At 43.3% G+C, this 16,642-nt stretch overlaps 1 protein-coding gene across 2 annotated transcripts; it reads right to left on the reverse strand.

Annotated features, from left to right (window-relative positions):
* Window positions 1–138: 138 nt before the first annotated feature.
* bcl6ab (BCL6A transcription repressor b) lies at window positions 139–11,501 on the reverse strand. Of its 2 annotated transcripts, XM_080725247.1 has the most exons (10): window positions 11,437–11,501; window positions 11,089–11,251; window positions 8,699–8,870; window positions 7,433–7,654; window positions 5,380–6,288; window positions 4,816–4,943; window positions 3,834–4,001; window positions 3,138–3,268; window positions 2,447–2,584; window positions 139–1,044 (listed from the first exon to the last, which is right to left on the reverse strand). In XM_080725247.1, the coding sequence occupies exons 2-10, from the start codon at window positions 11,117–11,119 to the stop codon at window positions 895–897; spliced, it is 2,049 nt and encodes a 682-aa protein (XP_080581373.1). In that variant the 5' UTR covers window positions 11,120–11,251; window positions 11,437–11,501; the 3' UTR covers window positions 139–894. The 2 variants fall into 2 exon arrangements, with proteins under 2 accessions (XP_080581373.1, XP_080581372.1); XM_080725246.1 differs by having other exon boundaries at window positions 11,089–11,488.
* Window positions 11,502–16,642: the final 5,141 nt, after the last annotated feature.

Consider the following 16,642-nt stretch of genomic DNA (forward strand, 5'->3'; position numbering starts at 1 on the left):
GTCGTTGTCGGGTGGAAACCTTGTATGTCCAAAACCGATTGTTTTGTATGTATCATTTTAAAAATGATTTAAACTAGTGAAAATAGCTGATCTACAAGCACACAGCGCCTCGCAACGCGAGTCGCTGTGCACTTGTAGATCTGCTATTTTCACTAGTTTTGCGTGACAGTCTTGTATGGTGGAGCAGAGCTTTACTCTACGAAAAAACATACAAATGTGAAACTTGGGAGATACAAGGATTCTGCCCGCCAGCAAACTAAATGGTTTACCACTTTGCCCGTCCAAATCCATATCGTTAGCTTCATCAAGATTGTAACCGTACCATGACGGCGCTTCTTCCAACCCGAATAACCATGAGGACCAGAGACCACATCATGTAACATATAGTGGTTCTCAAACCTTTTTAATTTCAAAGATTCCCATTAACTCTGAGAGTGTAAAAATGGAAACGAATGGCCCCATAAGGGTCCACATGGTTCCATTTGTATGCCCTCAGAGTTACAGACCCGTAAGGGTCCACTTGGGATAGCACCAAGGAACCACGAGGGTCCCTGGAACCCTCTTTGAGAACCACGTCGATGCAGAAACTCAGCCAAATATACATCCCACCTTTTTGACATATCTCTATAAAAACAGAGAAGCATAAACTTCTGACATTATTTTGAAACACCAGATAGCTTATAATAATAATGTGCATTCTTATTTACAGACGCGGGAGTGACTAAAAAAAAATATATATATGATATTTATATATTTCTGGGTTCACATTTGAAAGGAGATAAAATAATAATTTTACCATGTGATGTCGTGGTGTTGTTAGACGGAGAAGAAAATAAAAAAAACTATAATAATTCATGCTGATAACACAACGCTATTGTCCCAGTGTGATGTCTCTCAGCAGACTTTAGCCAGGCCTGCCATCAGGTTACCAGCAGGGGGAGCCCTGCGGTACTGAGCCTTTGTGTTGGTGACGGCGCCGTGCTTCTGTCGAAGGTGAAGACGCAGCTGACTCTTGTGTCTGAAGTGCAGGTCACATTTCTCGCACTGCGGGGGGCACAAGACAAGGACACGTCGTTCAGAACAATGCCACATGGGAGGAGGGAGTGATGTTATACTGTAGAGCAGTGGTTCTCAAACTTTTTCATGTCAAGGACCCTGAAATTGACACTTTATTAGCCCGCGGACCTCCATTTGCTAGGGACCCACAGAAGAGAAGATTTTTAAGGCTCTAGCAGTGAGTCTAAAACATTTTAATTTCAAGGACCTCCAGTTTGACAAGATGCATTAGGCTACGGACCCCCATTTAATGTCATTTCTCTCTGAGACCCCAATTTATATTGTAAAATCAATGTTAATTTAACTCTGATGTATGTAACTCTATTTAGTTACATACCCATAATAGTGTCTTTTTGGTTCCTAATTATAATTTAGCTGGGGACCCCCTGGAACTGCCTTAAGCACCCCTGGGGGTCCCCGGACCCCACTTTGAGAACCAATGCTGTAGAGATCAACGCAGAGATTCAGCTGCAGGCACGAGGTCGCACGCTGGGTGACTGACTGAGACACCGAATGATACGTTTCGGTGAAAAAGGTCCGGCGCTGTTGTACTATCAGCACTCACGGAACGCTTCTGGTCCGTTTGAATTACTCCACTAACTGACTATCATACAAAGTTGTGTAATTAGGAATAATCACACAAGCAACGTCTCAAACTCTTGTCCCCTTTGATCCGTTCTCTGGCAAACCCTGGTGAGCGACAACATAACACCCATCAGATAATCGGCTAAAATCTAAATCCCATTGTGCTTGGCTGGAGGGAAAAGAATCCCTCGAAACACATGGCAGACAGCTCTGGTGGATCACTGCTCACAGTCACACGGCTTATAACTATTCATAGCTGGTTGTAACACAGAGAGAAGAGGGGATTACCGCATGCAGAGTGACAGGACTGATTGCTAACAGGGCAGCCACGCTGAGTGCAGGATGGGGATGGGACGATATGAACATTTCATATCACGACTAGTGTGACAAAAAAAAAAAATCACGATTTTACGATATTATCGCGATAATCAAAATTCATTATCCTGGGGCGGAACATTTGCCAAAAAATAGCTGATCTACAAGCTCACAATGCGTCGCAAGATCGGCTATTTTTTGGCAAAGACATTTGATAGAGAGTGAAAAAAAGACTGTATCAATATTATAAGTACCTTTTGCCAATTATAGAGGGTTTAAGTAGTACCGGATATACAGCTCGGCAAATAAAAGGTAAATTGATCCCAGTGCATGAAGGAGGACGATACCACGATTTATCGTGAGTGTTTTTTTTTATCACGATATACGATAATATCGCTTATCGTCCCATCCCTAATTGACAGGACTGATCGCTGACAGGGCAGCCATGCTGCTGGGTGCAAGGAGGGGATGGAGAGGCTCGGAGACTCACATGATAAGGCTTCTCTCCGGTGTGAATTCGCATGTGACTCTTCAGCGTCTGCAGATGGCGGAAGTGCGTTCCGCAGATCTCACAGGGGTACGGCTTCTCCCCCGTGTGGATGAGCACGTGGGCGCGGAGGTGGGCCACCTGTGACACGTCAAAAAGATTAAAACCCCAAAGAGTTACGACAAGGGTCTCTCCAGCTCCACCAGTGGCGGCTACGTGGTCATTTAACTCTAATTATAACCACTTAAATATTTAACAGAACACTTCTTTAAAACACATCAATTCAACGTTCGACTTGAGCTTTTGTGTGCACCCCAGATTTTTTAAAATCAACATTACAAAACATTTCTTTTGAAAGACTTTGCCTATCATGGCATTGACAAGACTAGGGACTGCAGGTTGATAGTATATCATCGTTGTCGAGCGGAAACCTTGTATCTCCAAGTTTCAAATTTGTACGTTCTTTCGTAAAGTAAAGCCCTGCTTCATCATACATGGCAGTCGCACAAAAGTAGTGAAAGCACACAACGCCTCGCACCGCGAGGCGTTGTGTGCTTGTAGATCGGCTGTTTTCACTAGTTGAAATCATTTTTAAAATGATAAATACAAAACGAACGGTTTTGGACATACAAGGTTTCCACCCGACAACGACGATATATTAAGTTATGTGTATCTCGAATTTGTGAATTCTCACCTGCACAAATCGGGAACCACAGGTCTCACACTTGTAAGGCTTCTCTCCTGAGTGGATGCGGCTGTGGGTCTTGAGGTTGGCTGGTCGATTGAACTGCGCGCCGCAGATGTTGCAACGATAGGGCTTCTCTCCTGGAGGGGTTGGAAGAACAGCGGTGCAATGAGACACTCTCCATATTATAACCTTTTGTGTTTTTCCCCCCTTAATTTAACGCCCTACTCGATCAAAAGTAGCTCGAAATTTGACCTTGTAGATCTGCTACTTTTGCCGTTTTTGATTTTGAGCCCGGAAAAGTAACGGTTTTGGACATATGAGGTTTTACACCCGACAGAGATGATAAAATCATTTAATTCTCCGATTATTTAATTATCACAATTGTTTCCATGTTGATAAATGTTCTTACATTTTCAAACATAAAACATAAATTAGCAGAAATAGCAGATGTTGTGAGCTTTTATATCAGCTATGTATTTCCAATGTGTTTTTTTAAGATTTATTTGTCCTGTGCAAAGTTTGTTTACGAAGCTTAAAAGTATTGTTATTTAGATCTGTATGTTAAAAAGTTCAATAAAAAAACACAATTAAGTCGTTATAATCGCAATTATTTGTATATAACAATTAATCGGCAAGTGAAATACGATGTTGGGGACAGGCTGACAGCCCTACTAGCACATACAGTAGGTTGACCAGCCTTACCGGTGTGAACGGTCTTGTGGCTGGCCAGGTTCCCTTTGTAGCGGAAGGCAGCCTGGCAGCGATCACACTTGTATGGCTTGTCGCTGTGGACCTGCAGCATGTGGCCTTTCAGGGAGTCCGCCTCTGTGAACTTTGAGTCGCACTCGCTGCAGAAGTAGGTGCCGTTCTCTGTGGGAGGAAACGGGAATCCCTTTCAGTCAAACAACACAAGGATGGGGAATGGTGCCAATAATATATTCAATCGATACTTTAGGGATAGAACGATGATGCAGACAGAGAAAAATGTAATGTCCTTCTCTGTTGGGTAGAAACCTCATTTGTGCAAAACTGTTACTTTTCAAGATTAGAATTAAGAAGTAGCAGATCTACAAGCTCAAAACGCGTTTCGAGCTTGTGGATGTGCTACTTTTGATGCTTTTGTGTGACGATCAAGTATAACGTTAATTCACAAACCATAAAAAAAAAAACACAAAAAGGTAATTATGTGGACATATGAGGTTTAACTGCCCAACAGCAACGTATAGAGTAATGAAGTCATGACGTGACTCTCTCATCCCCCAGTTCCAATGAAGTAATTCTCTATGGAGAATAACATTGAGTCATCTTAAAATCGTCTCATATAAGCATTGCAGTCCAAATATAAACAACCGGTCTTTGCGATATTGTCGACGAGGTGGCTCTGTGTGGTTTATGATAGTCAGTCACTCATATTTGATAAAGCCTGTTTCTAGCGAAAATGTAACTAATTCGGCGACAGTAACATCAGCGTTTTTTCACCATCAGTTGATTCTTCATATCCATATGAGTCAAACCGCTGAGATCATTTGTTTATAATTGGAACACAGTTCTTATATGACGCGATATGAAAAAGGTCTATGGGAATTCAGAATGGGGGAAGAAAACCATGAACCAGGTAGGATGTGTAAATTACGTCACACTTCACTACTCTATTGTTGTATGTATAACTTCCTGAGAGACTGACCACAGCAGGGTGTGAGATAGTCTGAGTGGAGTTTGGAAGCCTCCTCGCCACAGTATGATCCAGGAGAGTGAGAACCCATGTCTGAGTGCGGGGGGCTGTCAGAACCGCAGGAGGAGCACCTGAGGTGACTTGAGAAACAAAAGAAAGAAGAAAGTAGCATCAGTACGTTCATGTGCACGAATAATGTTTCACATTCATGCTCAGCCTCAAACCTTAACAAGTATTATAACATGGATATCGTCACTGTGGGGCAGAAACCTTGTATCTCCAAGTTTCAAATTTGTAATTTCTTTTCGCAAAGTAAAGCCCTGCTTCATCACACAAGGCCAACGTACAAAAGTAGTGAAAACACCAAGCACAAAACGCCTCGCGGTGCGAGGCGTTGTGTGCTTGTAGATCGGCTGTTTTCACTAGTTTAAATCATTTTTAAAATGATAAATACAAAACAAACGGTTTTGGACACCCAAGGTTTCCACCCGACAACGACGATATACTGAGGAGGGCAAGGATTGAGTTCCATTTTCTTGTCCGTAATGTGGTGACGTTGGTTGCTGGTAAGCCTACCTGATGCCGCTGCTGTGGTGAGAAATCTGAGGCATGGGCATTTCTTCACTATGATCGCTGCCCGACGTGTCGCCAGAGTGCAGCTCGTCGGAACCGGGGGAGGTTTCGTAGGGGCTCGGCTCGGGGAAGTAGGCCCCGCTCTCTGCCCCGCCTCCCGCGTGCGCCTCGTCTTCTCTCTCGCCGGACGTCTGGTTCAGAACAATGAACTTGTACTTCTTCCAGTTGCGAGCCTTGCCCTCCTCCTGGGGGCACGCGGAGGAGGGCTGACCGAGGCCGAGCGTGGCGTTCTGGCTGCTGCTGGACTCGGTGGGCGAGTTGGGCTGGCAGTCGGACCTGTGCGGGCTCCGGGGGCTGCAGATCACGCCTTTGCCGCAGCCCGGGGACAAGCCCGGGCAGCTGGGCTGCTGTGGCTGCTGAAAGGTCTCTTCCTCCTCCGTCATGGGCGAGGCGGACGGCTGGATGAGGCCCCTGGGGGCCCCTGTCTGGTGGGGGGAGGAGCATGGCAGAGGTCTGACGATGGTGGCTGGGGAGCTGGGGTGAGATGGCACTGGGTGGTGAACGATGATGCTGGTGTGGTGCTTGGCGTCCATGATGCTGTTGCTGCTGGTGGACACCTGATGGTAGGTGAGTTTCTGAGGTACGCCGGTGTTGTGGCTGTCGGCCAGCTTCCCTCCTCCGGGGGCCTGGGGGAGTCCGTAGACGTGGTAAGAGCCCGACGTGTTGATGCCGCTGAAGACGCTGGGAGCGTTGGCGTAGCCCTTCCACTGTCGCAGAGGGGACGACGACGGGCTGGCCGCGAGGTTCGACCTGAAGAGCGCGCCCGCTTCGGTCCTCGAAGCAGGACCCTCCTCCGACAGATGCATCGAATTGTTCTGTACCTCTTCGATCTGTAGATTCAGAGACTCTTCCCTGGAGCAATAATAATAATAAAATAAAATTAATTTTGAATAAACAGTAAAATCCTCAGTGATAATTGAACTCTGACAGTGGTTGCATTTGTACCCTCTCTGAGTAATGATAAATGGATGAATGAATGGATGAATCGACAGCCAGGGGTGAGATGACAGTGGAGCTATGTGGAGCGGCGCTCCACTACCTTTGAAGGTGCTCACACGCCCGCACAGGCACCATTGTCGATCGACGCTGAGTGCCACAGCTTGAATTAACAGCCATGAACTGCTAAGTAGCCTAGTAGACGTGAGAAGTTCTGTCTGAACTTCGAAGCAGCCTAAAGAGTTGCTGATGGGATTCATGAACTATTTAGATTACAGAGGTGGCTGCGAGGTAAACACTACAGTTTCCCCATCATGCAAGTACATATAGAATACAACTTGATATGCAGTTGGCTATAGTGTGGGTTAATTATATATACAGGGTTCCCACACATTTTTACCAATTAATTTCCAAAACTTTTCCAAAACTTTTCCAGAATATTTAACCCAATTTTCAGGACTATATAACAATAATTCAGCTCAATAACAAGTCGCTTACCCCTATGCACAATGCCCAAAGACAGGTAGTGTATGCCAGTGGTTCTCAACCTTTTCAGGCTGTGACCCCCGAAATAATCATATTTTAACTGGGGACCCGGCACCCTGACGAGCACTGAGAGTTGAGGAATACACGTTTCTATTGTGAAAATAGCAGATCTACATGCTCACAACGCCTCGCGTTGCGAGGCGTTGTGAGCATGTAGATCGGCTATTTTCACAATTATTATTATTAGTATTAACAAAATCAATAACCAAAGACAATGCATAGCTATTTTTTCCAGGACCTCCCAGGACCCTTGATCAATTCCAAAACTTTTCCAGTACTGGAAAGATATTTTTCTAATTTCAAAATATTTCCAGGAATTTCATGACCGTGGGAACCCTGAATATAGGCCTACATATTAAAGAGGTTATTTCAATCGGCGATCGCTCACAAGTGTGTGCACATGCGCCTGCACAATGCACATGCGCCTGCACATGTGCGCGACTGCTCCACTAGCTAAAAGGTTCACAGCGCACCACTGTCATCAGCCACGAGTTAACTTCATCATCGCAATCACCTGTTTTTAATGAACCTGTGGCAGGTGTCCACCACATGCTCCATCTGGAGGTAGACGGCGGTGTTCATGGTGTCCAGTGCCAGGCTGTCGTTGAGGTTCAGGCAGGAGGTGTACATGAACTCCAGCAGCACGGAGAAGCCCTCGGCGTCCACCTTGGGGTCCAGGCTGATCACGTTGAGGTTGGCCTTCTCGGGGTCCGCGAACATGGAGTAAAAGAAGCCACTGTAACCCCCCCAAAAAAACAACAAGCAAACAAGAAACAAAGTGTTCAAACTTGTGTTCACTTCTTTTCATTGGCAAGCGATTATACTTCTGGATAATTGGAACAACAAACGTTTAGTTGAATGGGGAGAGAGAGGCCGCCTGGGGAAACAAGAGGTCCCAGGTTCGAGGAGTGCCACAGGACCGTTAACACTGGTTACCATGGTAACCAATAGCCAGCGCTCTACCGCGGGTGGGAGTGAGGGAAAAGACTCCGTTTCCTATATGATGCCTCGCGAAATAATGTAGTCAGGGCATCATCGCGGTCATATTTTTTCTTCTTCCGCATGAAAGAAAAGACGTTCGTCGGCCGCGACTGGAACCCCCTGTGTATACACCAGTAAGACTCCCTAATCGGGAGATAAGCGACCGTCAGGTCGCATGTAAAAATCGGCCTGATGGTGGGACATGGGACAGATCCATGTTGATGACATGACTGTAGACATACTGTGTACCGCTTTGTGTGATTTTAGGGTAAAATCTGTAGGAGCAGTGTCCACAAATGTGTTTGAAAAAATCCGGCTGATGGTGGCTCTATATGGGACAGATGCATGTTGATGACATGAGTGTAGAGCTACCGTGTACCGATTTGCGTGACTTTAGGGCAAAATCTGTAGGAGCAGTGTCCAAAAATGTGTTTGAAAAAAACGGCCTGATGGTGGCGCTATATGGCACAGATGCGTGTTGATGACATGAGTGTAGACCTACTGTGTTCCGATTTGCATGATTTTAGGGCAACATTTGAAACAATAGGAAAAAGCCATGGCAGTAATATAGTTTAATTCAGTGGTTCTCAAAGTGTATTTTGAGGACTCTCTAGGTTCCTTTATGGGGGTCTAAATTGACCCTTACAAGTCTGTAACTTTGACAGTATACAAATGGAACCAAATGGACCCGTTGTACACGGTCAAAGTTAAGGGGAGACCTTGAAATGTCAAAGTTTGAGAACCACTGCTTTAATTAAAACTAATATGGCTGTCAAAATGCTAACATCTGCACACACACCTGCAGGCCACCAGAATGGTCTTGTGAGCGCTGAAACACCGCCCGTCCACCTGGACGGTGACGTCGGTGAGGATGTCCCTGCTGCGCAGGCGGTTGAAGTTGAGCAGGACGTCGCCTGCGTGGCGCGTAAACTGTATGCAGCCATCTGCCATAGAGGCCATGATGTCACAATCTGAAATACATTATACAATGAACATAATAAATATGTTTACAGGCTGGTTGAAATTGCATGTTGTGGCTCAAAAAGACCACCTCTTCCCTATATTAAGGCCCTATGCATGAGATGTAGAGCACTGGTTCCCAAATGCTGGTGTTGTTTATTTTATTTTTGTTTCCTACATTTAGTTTTTAATTATTTAAAATTAACGATTTTCTAAGGTAATTTCATCATGAATAAATAAAAGAAAAATCTAAGAAATTCCATAAATTAGTGTTTGAGAAGAAGTGAAAATAGACAATCTTAAAGTTCACAATGCGGCGCCAAGCATCATGTTGTGAACTTAAGTTGTAGATCTGCTATTTTCACTAGTCTGGGTCACAGGCAATTTAATTTCTCTTTTGGGTCTTGAGCCAAAACGTTTGGAAACCACTGCTTGAGCTATGGGATTGTATTGGGCCACAATAGGGGGTTAAAAACAAAGAAATTGAGCCTACCTTTTGATTTTCACAAGCTTTCATCATGTCAAATGTGACATATATTAGCTACTTAATGCAATTAATTAGACTTGAACTTGACGAGTGCAATGGCTGTACTCTATCGGCAGGCGGCGCCATTCGGCTAGGTTTCACTCAATATGGGGCTTTAATAACAAAGTAATTACATATAATCAGTCAACAGCGCTGTAATAGGCTATTTGTGGTGATCCAAGTTATAGCCTGTTGGAGGGGATTCGGCAGTTAACCACGAATGTAATAAAGTGTTTTCTTTCCTTTTTTTTAAAATACACCTGTAGACTAGACAGTCTACCGCAATTCTTTACCACAAGCAGGATATTACATTCATTCACAATGCAACTTCCACATAAATAGGCCTACTTCATTTTTATTGTATGTAGACCTACGTCATTTTTATGAGGTATATATAGGCTATATAATTATTTTTATTGCGTGTTTGTAATTTTTATTATCCCTTATATTTATTTATTGTATTATTATTTTTTATAAATATTTTTATAGGGCTTGATGTTATACATTTCGCATACAGATTTTTTTTCTTTTCTTTTTACCACTCGTCTTAAACAAACGGACAACTTAAAGCAAGCTGCCGTACAGCGCTGCGGCCTGCAGTGTGGAAACGTGTCTGGCATTTAGCACATTCCGTCTTGAGCGCACCGAGGATTATGTTGCTGCTGCTAAGAGGTTTCCTGTTCCGCGATATAAGTAGAACACACCTTATTTACTCTACACACACACACACACACACGCACGCACGCACACACACACACACACACACACACACACACACACACACACACCCGCACGCACTCACACCACGCCAGCCACGCTAATAAGGTGTGCTCTCCCAGTTACAGTTATTTATAAACCCAAAATATCAAAACTATGCCAAACAGATGTTAAAGTGTGAGCTTTCAAAGGAGGGTCTCGGTCAGTCACGTAGACAACATGGTGAATAATAGGACAACAAGTCCTCTCAAGTTTTAACATTTAGCTTCTTTTTTTTAGACCAATGAAAAGCAGATTCCAGAAACGCCCCACAGTTTTGTTACACGAGGTTTTTAAGAACCGTCGATAAAAAATAAAATAGTCAATATATTTTCATATCTACAGTGAAAACTATGGTGATTAATATTTGAACGGTTTAGAAACCGGGGGAAGGGGAGAGGAGAAAATGCGCAACGCGAAAAAAGTACAGTTTGTGGTCTGTTAGTCTAACTGCCACGGAGGACAGGCTGCTCCTGTTTGAACCACCATCCACCACCACTGTTCTAAACTCAACCAAACACACGTTACAGCCGTTAAACTGATGCAAAACTACCCTGTACATGCTATAACATCCAGCAATAACCAGACAAATCACTGCTGCCAAAACCTGTAGCTTCAATAACATTCATAATAGTCTAACAGCCACGAGTTTAGCCTCCCCTGCCCGACACAACACATGAACATTACAATACAAAACTCAGTATCCGACTCGATCAACTGAACACAAGTCCATCCCGACCCGCTATGGGTCAGTTTGCAGCAGTAAAACATCTCAAGTGTTCAAGGATTATCTTTATTTGATTTTGAATAAAGCATTATTTTGAAAAAAGCATTTAAATTATAAATCTATAGCCCCATAAAACGTGCCAAAAGAAACGCTGCCACAGCATGCGCGCTTCAGAACTTTCAGGAATAAATACTGAGAACTTAGAAGGGAAAAAAGCTACCTTGTAAAAGTTTCCTGGAAACTTCGTGCATCACCAGTTCTGAGAATCCACTTCTGAGAAACACCAAGGCTTAATTCTCGGAATTTCACTAGAGGGGCAAACCATTCCAACCGGAGCAGGGAGGTTCACTCCTCTCCTGCTCCTCTTCGCGTGGGCTGTGAGCCTGTCAGAGACGGGTGGACGAACACAGAACAAATTAAACAATATGTATCAATGACCCAGATGTAAATAAATGTAAAATAAACCCATTTAGATCCGTTAATGTGATTTATTCAGAGAGTGTCACCCCTCCCTTCGCCAGTGGAACGGTCCAAGTACAAGGTCACCTGACTGTTATATATTACACACCGTGGAGAATGTGAGCGCGTTCACGGGCTGAACTTGTATAAGGGGCCGCGCAGCAGCCGCAGTTGTTGTTGACTGAATTACTCGAATGCCGTGGTGGACTGTGGACATAATAATCTTCTGTCCATGTTGATCATTAGACCTAGGTTTTTGTTGTTGACTTAACTTTTATTTAGTTTATTACACTGTCATTGGAATTTGTCTTGTTGTTTTAGTGACTGACGAGCCTTTGCATCTGGACTGTCTGGAGGTGCATTCCATTTATCAGGATCATATTCATAACATAGCCTAGTAGCCTAGTTCATTGTTAGGAATCAGATTGTGCAATTTGCAACGGAATAGGCCTATTTCATTTGTTTTAATGGTGAATGCAAAGTTCTGTTCAGATTAACACCTCGTGTTTATTTCAGCACTTGGCCTACAGCACGTCACTCTGTGCTGCACTGCAAGCTTGCACATCTGCTATTTATGAACATTTTTGAAAAATAGGATATGGAAGTTTTTGTGAACATTTTGATTATTTATTTATTTTCTATCTATCGCTCTAACGCTCTGTTGATCTATCCTTTTAAATTAAGTTGCAATTGGAGCTGAATTCATAATCATTGTACAATACTTATACAGTAACTTTAAGATTCTATGGATGACTTTGCATATCAAATGACACACTGATTGTAGTAGAGTGCCGCTGGCATTAAACCATTGCCAGCCACACATTATGGTCAAGAAAGGTCAAGTGTGCCTATTATGAATTAATTATTCGATGCTCAGGGATTGCAATACTGATTAAAATGTTGATATAGGGCAGGGGTCTTCAACGTTTTTAGGCCAAGGACCCCTTAGTTGAGAGAGAGATGAAGCGGGGACCCCACAACCTTCTCATAGATTCCATATAGTTTTGTCGTTTGACAGCACAATCGTCAGTGTATTTTGGATTCATGTCAATTTGTGTTTTCAGATATTTAACCACTTGAGCTGTCATTACCTAATAAACTTGACCTTTTACTCTGTACTTAGTCTGCTCTTTTCCCTCTCTACACCAAACCTCTTTGCCGTAAATAGCTGATCTACAAGCTCACAACGCCTTGCAGAGCAAGGCGTTGTGAGCTTGTAGATCTGCTATGTTTGGCTACAGTTCTCAGAATATGGACATTGGGTTCAAGTTGTTAATATAAAAAGGATTGGAAGATTTGGAGGACCCCCTGTAGTAACTCTGAGGACCCCCTAGGGATCCCGGACCCCCTGTTGAAGACCCATGATCTACGGTAACTAGCAGCTGAAATAGGGTACTTTTTAAAGCAGCCTACACAGCATAATCCTGAGTTTAATTTAATGCTGAGAATGGAACCAAACTCCATTTGTACAATTAACACTCAGGGGGTGCAAAACCCATGTTATACATCACAGACTATGTTGTGTAACACTATATCTCTGTTGGGTGGAAACGTCATATGTCCAAAACTGTTACTTTCAAATTCAAAAGTAGCAAAGGTTGCAGATCCACAAGCTCGAAACGCATTGCGAGAGCGGGAGAGCACTGAGACGAGTCCGAAAGAAACATGTTATAATGTCAAATCTAAGATATCTGTTATAACATAAAAAGCAGCAGTTATATTGTACATGAGGTTAGACATAAGGTGCAAAGGTGCACCTTCTGTCTAACAGAACAGACAGTTTGGGTTTTTAACTCATACAGTGCCCCGGGCCACAAGTGGCCGCTAGAGTGCCAGAAATCTCTCTATAGACCTTCGCTCTAGCTTCCGTCGACACTGTCCCAAGTGCCTTGGGATTTCACTCCAGCCAATGCTATGTGGGACGAGAGGAGGAAGCTAGCTGACACGTAGCCAAAATGCTAACCCCTTTAGAAGCCCGATCTAAAGCTATTTCAGTAGCAAAAAACTTTCTCTTTGGGTCTGGGAACACAATCCGGAGAAAATCCTGTCTAAAGATGTGATTTATTATTGGAGTGGGCGGCGCGATGCGGCCGTTAGCGCGACTACGGCCCGTGTATGGCCGAGTGTTGGCCCGGACCATGGATGGACGTTTAGACCAGGGCTTCGTTGAGGCCTCCGATTAAATAATTCATTTTATTAAATATCCCGGACTACTTCGGGATAGGCACCCCGGAATACGTCGCGCCGCCAACAGTATAGATTGAGGTTTTTTTGGGGGGCTCTAAACTTTATTTTAAACCATTTTCAATGGAATAAATTGTCGGACCATCTAGCGTCTCTCGTTGGCTAGCGCTGGACGAGCAAGGACCACCCACGTTGCTCCAAGCAGCTCGGGGTAAGTAAAATAGCAAATAAAATATTGTATTGGATTGAAATAAAGCCGAACTTGTTCGGGATAGGCACAAAAAGGGTTAAGTTCTCATATGGAGGTCAAGCTTGCTGGTGGAGCCTGACTACTGGTGTGCTGAGGAGGGGCGAGTGGCTGAATGAATGTGCTGCTCATCTCACCAGCTCACAGATCTTGTATAAGTCAAAGTAACAATACCACAATGTAGAAATACTCAAAAAGGTATTCGCATCAAAATATACTTACAGTACCAAAGTAATAAAATATTCAACAACAGATCCTAAGTATTCGATGCTTCAGGGATGAGAGGCATGAGGGATTCAGCATCATGGGGAACCAGAACCCCTGGTTGTCCCAGGTTCGATTCCAGGCCAGGGTAGCAATGTTGATGTGTGTCCCTGAGCAAGACTCTTAACCCCTAATTGCTCACGCGCTCCTTGTGGGCAGCGAATCATTTGGGTGGGGCTGAAAATACTGAATTTCCCTTGAGGGAGGAAATAGGTAACTATTATTATTATCATCATAGACAACAACATTGTCTAGTTTAACTCTGGCTACGGAGCCTCACTATCTATTCAGTTTGTTGGCATCCCTTGTTTTGATGTCCTCTTGCTCTGCCAGTAGTCCACCACCAGTTCATTTGTCTTTGCAATTTCTGATGAACAAAAGAGACAAGACTTCAGAATTCAATTAGACATATTCTCATCAGAATCAGAATCTTTATTGCCACATGCAGGTTTGTCAAAAAAAGAGCCCAGGTACAGTATCTATATATTTACACATAGCATATGCATGAGGTTTAAAAATAAGGTGTGTGAGCATAGCAGCTGGTACGTATATATACTGTTCATAACATTAGAGCAAGAAGAGTATCAGTGCGTTGCACATGAGTGCAAGGTGCAGATCGGCAAGTGTCAAGTGCTTTACTGCTATAATCCTCAGGTACTGTAGGTCCATGATATGAGGAAAGCAAAAGTCCATCGACCTACTAGAACTACTGTACTACACGTTTCGTCATTTTAAGGACTTACAACAAGCAGTACTGTATATGTAATTTGCCACATTAGGGCTCTACAAAGATTGTACAAATATTACGATGATGATATGATTCGGTAAATATGCATATACATAGAAGCCAGACACTGAATAGCCTACTGTATTCGCATACAACAAATAGAAGAAGACGGAAATGTATCACTGTATATTTCTATTCCAACAACATGATTTTGCTGAAAACGTTACACCTGGCTACAGCTGCTGTTGACGCTGAATATATATACATGCACCAATTTAGCAATTAATACAGTTTCTCACTGCTCCCTTTAAAACCTCCTTACCTGGATTGTTGAATTTTATGTATATTGCTTTTGTATAGTGTGCTTGTTGATACTTCAATGATGATACATTTTCAAAGCGTCTACAGTATATTGTGCTGCCCTATGCCACATCATATCAAATTAAAACATCTGGATTATTGGGTTGTTGTTGATTTTTTTTACCTCATGCATCTGCAGGTCTCTAAGAGTTAACCATTTCAGGCTTTTGTACTTTGACTTGTGAGTAACATTTTGACTGCAGCAGGACTTTTACTTGCAACAGATTATTTTCTTTCATTGTGGTGTATATTGCTACTTGTAAAACGTGTAAAAAAAAAACCTAATCAAAGAAATCAGTGTACTTGTTCCTGTGTGCAGCTGCAGTATCGACGGTTCATCACAGGCTTCAGACTAACAGACGTTCAGGTGACCATGGCAACCCACATTTCTATTTGTAGATGTTTGTTTCCTCCCGTTGTTATCTTTAGTGCTTCTACTTTCTGTGGGTTTTCATCGTCTTCACATCCTTCTGAGACAGGATGCGCTCTGTGGTCGCAGTGCAGAGAGAAGAACAGGGGTTCAGGCTCCAACAAATTAAGTCACTTACTGTAATAAACGGGTCTGTGTCAGACGTCCACCATCTAAAGCAGTGGCAGTGGTCCGGGGACCACCAGTGGTCCTTGAGGGGTGTTCCAGCTGGTCCCCAGTTAAACGATGGAGAGTTGGTAACCAAATAGACACCTTATACTGTAGATCTTCATCTCTTGAGAGTGTAAAATGAAACCAAACACTCTCGAGAGTTAAATTATTGTTAAACACCTGCATTACCTAATTTCACAAGAAGTCTACACAATTAGAGAATGCAGAAGAATGGTTATTTTGGTAAACTTTTGGCTGTTATCTCTCCTATGGTACCAGCATGGAATAGCGGAAAGATCTTATTCAACGATAAGAAAATATCTAGGCCATATCTAGGCCTGATGTAGCCGTGCTTCAGTTTACTTAAGCCCCTGACATTTTTCAACAGGTTTTCCCCTCTGTTTTTGACCGGACAAAGCCAGATGTTGAAGCTATAGCTCCTGTTCCAGGAGCACCGCTCTAAATACCATGACATCATTGTTCAATATTATTGCTATATTATGATTAAAATATTTGTGGTTTACCAATTATATGGGGGCCCAATTTCACAGTATACTCACGTCCCAACAGTGGGGCCCGGCCCTCAGGTTGAGAACCTCTCTAAAAAAGCTGTGACTTTCTTTCAGGGCGCAGTTGAGGACAAACAATTTCCCCTGCCTTGGAAGTCCTGTTTATACAGAGACAGACAAGATCACCTTTTTTTTAACAGGATAAACCTGTTACCCCTACTGAGCTGCTGGGAAGTAGGCCACGTCAAGGTCACCTAAGGTCCTCTATCTTCAAACCTAAGCAACACACAGGACAGTGAAAGATAAAAAACAAAGTCCTTTATTAGGTTAGCCTATGTACACTTTTGGTTGTGTTTGCAAAGGTTATGTTCCACCTTGATAATTCTCATTGAGGTATGGTATTTATTAGAGGTTGTTGGTATTAGCCCTAACGCGTGGCAGTGG

The sequence above is a fragment of the Nannobrachium achirus genome (genome assembly GCF_963921795.1).
Source record: "Nannobrachium achirus genome assembly, chromosome: 5".
NCBI classification, from domain to species: domain Eukaryota; kingdom Metazoa; phylum Chordata; class Actinopteri; order Myctophiformes; family Myctophidae; genus Nannobrachium; species Nannobrachium achirus.